Below are 9461 nucleotides of genomic sequence, written 5' to 3'. Positions count from 1 at the left end.
AACTTCCTGGTCTACATGCTCTTCCTGATGGTGGTGTTGCTGCTCAACTACTCTGACACGACCAAGGACACACACAGCCTGCGACTCCGTACACAGCTTCAACTCACACTACACACACCGGACCAGGCCAACATCAACAGGTAAACACACATTATACACACACACACACACACACACACCAGACCAGGCCAACATCAGCAGGTAAACACACATTATACACACACACACACACACCGGACCAGGCCAACATCAGCAGGTAAACACACATTATACACACACACACACCGGACCAGGCCAACATCAGCAGGTAAACACACATTATACACACACACACCGGACCAGGCCAACATCAGCAGGTAAACACACAGTATACACACACACACACCGGACCAGGCCAACATCAGCAGGTAAACACACATTATACACACACACACACACGTACGCACATTTGCAAAGAAAATATAGTTTGTGTGTGTGTGTGTGTGTGTGTGTGTGTGTGTGTGTGTGTGTGTGTGTGTGTGTGTGTGTGTGTGTACTCATGTTCCCTCTGTCTACTCAGCGCTGTTTGAGCTCCCTACATTAAACCACTGTCATTCTGTCAACACACACGTCCATATGAAACTGGTCTCCATTCGTTAACTATTCACACACACGTTCATATGAAACTGGACTCCACTCGTTAACTATTCACACACACGTCTATATGAAACTGGTTTCCATTCGTTAACTATTCACACACACGTTCATATGAAACTGGACTCCATTCGTTAACTATTCACACACGTCTATATGAAACTGGACTCCATTCGTTAACTATTCACACACACGTCTATATGAAACTGGACTCCATTTGTTAACTATTCACACACACGTCTATATGAAACTGGACTCCATTCGTTAACTATTCACACACACGTTCATATGAAACTGGACTCCATTCGTTAACTATTCACACACGTCTATATGAAACTGGACTCCATTCGTTAACTATTCACACACACGTCCATATGAAACTGGACTCCATTCGTTAACTATTCACACACACGTCTATATGAAACTGGACTCCATTCGTTAACTATTCACACACGTCTATATGAAACTGGACTCCATTCGTTAACTATTCACACACGTCTATATGAAACTGCTCTCCATTCGTTAACTATTCACACACGTCTATATGAAACTGGTCTCCATTCGTTAACTATTCACACACACGTTCATATGAAACTGGACTCCATTCGTTAACTATTCACACACGTCCATATGAAACTGGACTCCATTCGTTAACTATTCACACACGTTCATATGAAACTGGACTCCATTCGTTAACTATTCACACACGTCTATATGAAACTGGTCTCCATTCGTTAACTATTCACACACGTCTATATGAAACTGGACTCCATTCGTTAACTATTCACACACACGTTCATATGAAACTGGTCTCCATTCGTTAACTATTCACACACGTTCATGTGAAACTGGACTCCATTCGTTAACTATTCACACACGTCTATATGAAACTGGACTCCATTCGTTAACTATTCACACACACATTCATATGAAACTGGTCTCCATTCGTTAACTATTCACACACACGTCTATATGAAACTGGACTCCACTCGTTAACAATTCACACACACGTCTATATGAAACTGGACTCCATTCGTTAACTATTCACACACACGTCTATATGAAACTGGTCTCCATTCGTTAACTATTCACACACGTTCATATGAAACTGGACTCCATTCGTTAACTATTCACACACGTTCATATGAAACTGGATTCCATTCGTTAACTATTCACACACACACGTCTATATGAAACTGGTCTCCATTCGTTAACTATTCACACACACGTTCATATGAAACTGGACTCCATTCGTTAACTATTCACACACACGTCTATATGAAACTGGACTCCATTCGTTAACTATTCACACACGTCTATATGAAACTGGTCTCCATTCGTTAACTATTCACACACACGTTCATATGAAACTGGACTCCATTCGTTAACTATTCACACACACGTCCATATGAAACTGGACTCCATTCGTTAACTATTCACACACGTTCATATGAAACTGGACTCCATTCGTTAACTATTCACACACAACTATATGAAACTGGTCTCCATTCATTAACTATTCACACACGTCTATATGAAACTGGTCTCCATTCGTTAACTATTCACACACACGTTCATATGAAACTGGTCTCCATTCGTTAACTATTCACACACACGTCTATATGAAACTGGTCTCCATTCGTTAACTATTCACACACACGTCTATATGAAACTGGACTCCATTCGTTAACTATTCACACACACGTCTATATGAAACTGCTCTCCATTCGTTAACTATTCACACACGTCTATATGAAACTGGACTCCATTCGTTAACTATTCACACACAACTATACGAAACTGGTCTCCATTCGTTAACTATTCACACACGTCTATATGAAACTGGTCTCCATTCGTTAACTATTCACACACACGTCTATATGAAACTGGTCTCCATTCGTTAACTATTCACACACACGTCTATATGAAACTGGACTCCATTCGTTAACTATTCACACACACGTCTATATGAAACTGCTCTCCATTCGTTAACTATTCACACACACGTTCATATGAAACTGGACTCCATTCGTTAACTATTCACACACAACTATACGAAACTGGTCTCCATTCGTTAACTATTCACACACGTCTATATGAAACTGGTCTCCATTCGTTAACTATTCACACACACGTCTATATGAAACTGCTCTCCATTCGTTAACTATTCACACACGTCTATATGAAACTGGTCTCCATTCGTTAACTATTCACACACACGTTCATATGAAACTGGACTCCATTCGTTAACTATTCACACACACGTCCATATGAAACTGGACTCCATTCGTTAACTATTCACACACGTTCATATGAAACTGGACTCCATTCATTAACTATTCACACACGTCTATATGAAACTGGTCTCCATTCGTTAACTATTCACACACGTCTATATGAAACTGGTCTCCATTCGTTAACTATTGACACACACGTCCATATGAAACTGGACTCCATTCGTTAACTATTCACACACACGTCTATATGAAACTGGTCTCCATTCGTTAACTATTCACACACGTCCATATGAAACTGGTCTCCATTCGTTAACTATTCACACACACGTTCATATGAAACTGGACTCCATTCGTTAACTATTCACACACACGTCCATATGAAACTGGACTCCATTCGTTAACTATTCACACACGTTCATATGAAACTGGACTCCATTCATTAACTATTCACACACGTCTATATGAAACTGGTCTCCATTCGTTAACTATTCACACACGTCTATATGAAACTGGTCTCCATTCGTTAACTATTGACACACACGTCCATATGAAACTGGACTCCATTCGTTAACTATTCACACACACGTCTATATGAAACTGGTCTCCATTCGTTAACTATTCACACACGTCCATATGAAACTGGTCTCCATTCGTTAACTATTCACACACACGTCCATATGAAACTGGACTCCATTCGTTAACTATTCAAACACACGTCTATATGAAACTGGTCTCCATTCGTTAACTATTGACACACACGTCCATATGAAACTGGACTCCATTCGTTAACTATTCACACACACGTCTATATGAAACTGGTCTCCATTCGTTAACTATTCACACACGTCCATATGAAACTGGTCTCCATTCGTTAACTATTCACACACACGTTCATATGAAACTGGACTCCATTCGTTAACTATTCACACATGTCCATATGAAACTGGTCTCCATTCGTTAACTATTCACACACGTCTATATGAAACTGGACTCCATTCGTTAACTATTCACACACACGTCCATATGAAACTGGACTCCATTCGTTAACTATTCACACACGTCTATATGAAACTGGACTCCATTCGTTAACTATTCACACACACGTCTATATGAAACTGGACTCCATTCGTTAACTATTCACACACACGTTCATATGAAACTGGACTCTATTCGTTAACTATTCACACACGTCTATATGAAACTGGACTCCATTCGTTAACTATTCACACACATCAATATGAAACTGGACTCCATTCGTTAACTATTCACACACGTCTATATGAAACTGGTCTCCATTCGTTAACTATTCACACACACGTCTATATGAAACTGGTCTCCATTCGTTAACTATTCACACACGTCTATATGAAACTGGTCTCCATTCGTTAACTATTCAGACGCACGTCTATATGAAACTGGTCTCCATTCGTTAACTATTTACACACACGTTCATATGAAACTGGACTCCATTCGTTAACTATTCACACACACGTCTATATGAAACTGGACTCCATTCGTTAACTATTCACACACGTCTATATGAAACTGCTCTCCATTCGTTAACTATTCACACACGTCTATATGAAACTGGACTCCATTCGTTAACTATTCACACACGTCTATATGAAACTGGTCTCCATTCGTTAACTATTCACACACACGTTCATATGAAACTGGACTCCATTTGTTAACTATTCACACACACGTCCATATGAAACTGGACTCCATTCGTTAACTTTTCACACACGTTCATATGAAACTGGACTCCATTCGTTAACTATTCACACACGTCTATATGAAACTGGACTCCATTCGTTAACTATTCACACACACGTCCGTATGAAACTGGACTCCATTCGTTAACTATTCACACACACGTCTATATGAAACTGGTCTCCATTCGTTAACTATTCACACACACGTCTATATGAAACTGGTCTCCATTCGATAACTATTCACACACGTCTATATGAAACTGGACTCCATTCGTTAACTATTCACACACACGTCCATATGAAACTGGACTCCATTCGTTAACTATTCACACACGTCTATATGAAACTGGACTCCATTCGTTAACTATTCACACACACGTCTATATGAAACTGGACTCCATTCGTTAACTATTCACACACGTCTATATGAAACTGGTCTCCATTCGTTAACTATTCACACACGTCTATATGAAACTGGACTCCATTCGTTAACTATACACACGTCTATATGAAACTGGACTCCATTCGTTAACTATTCACACACACGTTCATATGAAACTGGTCTCCATTCGTTAACTATTCACACACACGTCTATATGAAACTGGTCTCCATTCGTTAACTATTCACACACGTCCATATGAAACTGGTCTCCATTCGTTAACTATTCACACACGTCTATATGAAACTGGACTCCATTCGTTAACTATTCACACACACGTCCATATGAAACTGGACTCCATTCGTTAACTATTCACACACGTCTATATGAAACTGGTCTCCATTCGTTAACTATTCACACACACGTCTATATGAAACTGGACTCCATTCGTTAACTATTCACACACGTCTATATGAAACTGGACTCCATTCGTTAACTATTCACACACGTCTATATGAAACTGGACTCCATTCGTTAACTATTCACACACGTCTATATGAAACTGCTCTCCATTCGTTAACTATTCACACACGTCTATATGAAACTGGACTCCATTCGTTAACTATTCACACACGTCTATATGAAACTGGTCTCCATTCGTTAACTATTCACACACACGTTCATATGAAACTGGACTCCATTTGTTAACTATTCACACACACGTCCATATGAAACTGGACTCCATTCGTTAACTATTCACACACGTTCATATCAAACTGGACTCCATTCGTTAACTATTCACACACGTCTATATGAAACTGGACTCCATTCGTTAACTATTCACACACACGTCCATATGAAACTGGACTCCATTCGTTAACTATTCACACACACGTCTATATGAAACTGGTCTCCATTCGTTAACTATTCACACACACGTCTATATGAAACTGGTCTCCATTCGTTAACTATTCACACACACGTCTATATGAAACTGGACTCCATTCGTTAACTATTCACACACACGTCTATATGAAACTGGACTCCATTCGTTAACTATTCACACACACGTCTATATGAAACTGGTCTCCATTCGTTAACTATTGACACACACGTCCATATGAAACTGGACTCCATTCGTTAACTATTCACACACACGTCTATATGAAACTGGTCTCCATTCGTTAACTATTCACACACGTCCATATGAAACTGGTCTCCATTCGTTAACTATTCACACACACGTTCATATGAAACTGGACTCCATTCGTTAACTATTCACACACGTCCATATGAAACTGGTCTCCATTCGTTAACTATTCACACACATCTATATGAAACTGGACTCCATTCGTTAACTATTCACACACGTCCATATGAAACTGGACTCCATTCGTTAACTATTCACACACGTCTATATGAAACTGGACTCCATTCGTTAACTATTCACACACACGTTCATATGAAACTGGACTCCATTCGTTAACTATTCACACACGTCTATATGAAACTGGACTCCATTCGTTAACTATTCACACACACGTCCATATGAAACTGGACTCCATTCGTTAACTATTCACACACACGTCTATATGAAACTGGACTCCATTCGTTAACTATTCACACACGTCTATATGAAACTGGACTCCATTCGTTAACTATTCACACACGTCTATATGAAACTGGACTCCATTCGTTAACTATTCACACACACGTCTATATGAAACTGGACTCCATTCGTTAACTATTCACACACGTCTATATGAAACTGGACTCCATTCATTAACTATTCACACACATCTATATGAAACTGGACTCCATTCGTTAACTATTCACACACACGTTCATATGAAACTGGACTCCATTCGTTAACTATTCACACACGTCTATATGAAACTGGACTCCATTCGTTAACTATTCACACGCACGTCTATATGAAACTGGTCTCCATTCGTTAACTATTCACACACCACGTTCTTATGAAACTGGACTCCATTCGTTAACTATTCACACACGTCCATATGAAACTGGTCTCCATTCGTTAACTATTCACACACACGTTAATATGAAACTGGACTCCATTCGTTAACTATTCACACACGTCCATATGAAACTGGTCTCCATTCGTTAACTATTCACACACGTCTATATGAAACTGGACTCCATTCGTTAACTATTCACACACACGTCCATATGAAACTGGACTCCATTCGTTAACTATTCACACACGTCTATATGAAACTGGTCTCCATTCGTTAACTATTCACACACACGTCTATATGAAACTGGACTCCATTCGTTAACTATTCACACACGTCTATATGAAACTGGACTCCATTCGTTAACTATTCACACACGTCTATATGAAACTGGACTCCATTCGTTAACTATTCACACACGTCTATATGAAACTGCTCTCCATTCGTTAACTATTCACACACGTCTATATGAAACTGGACTCCATTCGTTAACTATTCACACACGTCTATATGAAACTGGTCTCCATTCGTTAACTATTCACACACACGTTCATATGAAACTGGACTCCATTTGTTAACTATTCACACACACGTCCATATGAAACTGGACTCCATTCGTTAACTATTCACACACGTTCATATCAAACTGGACTCCATTCATTAACTATTCACACACGTCTATATGAAACTGGTCTCCATTCGTTAACTATTCACACACGTCTATATGAAACTGGTCTCCATTCGTTAACTATTGACACACACGTCCATATGAAACTGGACTCCATTCGTTAACTATTCACACACACGTCTATATGAAACTGGTCTCCATTCGTTAACTATTCACACACGTCCATATGAAACTGGTCTCCATTCGTTAACTATTCACACACACGTTCTTATGAAACTGCACTCCATTCGTTAACTATTCACATACACGTCCATATGAAACTGGACTCCATTCGTTAACTATTCACCCACGTTCATATGAAACTGGACTCCATTCATTAACTATTCACACACGTCTATATGAAACTGGTCTCCATTCGTTAACTATTCACACACGTCTATATGAAACTGGTCTCCATTCGTTAACTATTGACACACACGTCTATATGAAACTGGACTCCATTCGTTAACTATTCACACACGTCTATATGAAACTGGACTCCATTCGTTAACTATTCACACACACGTCTATATGAAACTGGACTCCATTCGTTAACTATTCACACACGTCTATATGAAACTGGACTCCATTCATTAACTATTCACACACATCTATATGAAACTGGACTCCATTCGTTAACTATTCACACACACGTTCATATGAAACTGGACTCCATTCGTTAACTATTCACACACGTCTATATGAAACTGGACTCCATTCGTTAACTATTCACACGCACGTCTATATGAAACTGGTCTCCATTCGTTAACTATTCACACACCACGTTCTTATGAAACTGGACTCCATTCGTTAACTATTCACACACGTCCATATGAAACTGGTCTCCATTCGTTAACTATTCACACACACGTTAATATGAAACTGGACTCCATTCGTTAACTATTCACACACGTCCATATGAAACTGGTCTCCATTCGTTAACTATTCACACACGTCTATATGAAACTGGACTCCATTCGTTAACTATTCACACACACGTCCATATGAAACTGGACTCCATTCGTTAACTATTCACACACGTCTATATGAAACTGGTCTCCATTCGTTAACTATTCACACACACGTCTATATGAAACTGGACTCCATTCGTTAACTATTCACACACGTCTATATGAAACTGGACTCCATTCGTTAACTATTCACACACGTCTATATGAAACTGGACTCCATTCGTTAACTATTCACACACGTCTATATGAAACTGCTCTCCATTCGTTAACTATTCACACACGTCTATATGAAACTGGACTCCATTCGTTAACTATTCACACACGTCTATATGAAACTGGTCTCCATTCGTTAACTATTCACACACACGTTCATATGAAACTGGACTCCATTTGTTAACTATTCACACACACGTCCATATGAAACTGGACTCCATTCGTTAACTATTCACACACGTTCATATCAAACTGGACTCCATTCGTTAACTATTCACACACGTCTATATGAAACTGGACTCCATTCGTTAACTATTCACACACACGTCCATATGAAACTGGACTCCATTCGTTAACTATTCACACACACGTCTATATGAAACTGGTCTCCATTCGTTAACTATTCACACACACGTCTATATGAAACTGGTCTCCATTCGTTAACTATTCACACACACGTCTATATGAAACTGGACTCCATTCGTTAACTATTCACACACACGTCTATATGAAACTGGACTCCATTCGTTAACTATTCACACACACGTCTATATGAAACTGGTCTCCATTCGTTAACTATTGACACACACGTCCATATGAAACTGGACTCCATTCGTTAACTATTCACACACACGTCTATATGAAACTGGTCTCCATTCGTTAACT

General features: G+C 39.2%; 1 protein-coding gene across 1 annotated transcript in view; it reads left to right on the top strand.

Annotated features, from left to right (window-relative positions):
• LOC106591398 (polycystin-1) overlaps positions 1-9461 on the top strand; it is a 187302-nt gene that overhangs the window by 152709 nt on the left and 25132 nt on the right. The window contains exon 51 of the mRNA XM_082958430.1: positions 1-140. Coding sequence (XP_082814556.1) covers positions 1-140 — 140 coding nt within the window. The remainder of the gene's footprint in view (positions 141-9461) is intronic.

The sequence above is a fragment of the Salmo salar genome, chromosome 12 (genome assembly GCF_965601325.2).
Source record: "Salmo salar chromosome 12, fSalSal1, whole genome shotgun sequence".
NCBI classification, from domain to species: Eukaryota; Metazoa; Chordata; class Actinopteri; order Salmoniformes; family Salmonidae; genus Salmo; species Salmo salar.
Note: the sequence above shows the minus strand (reverse complement) of the source record. Positions and strands in the feature narration are given on the sequence as shown.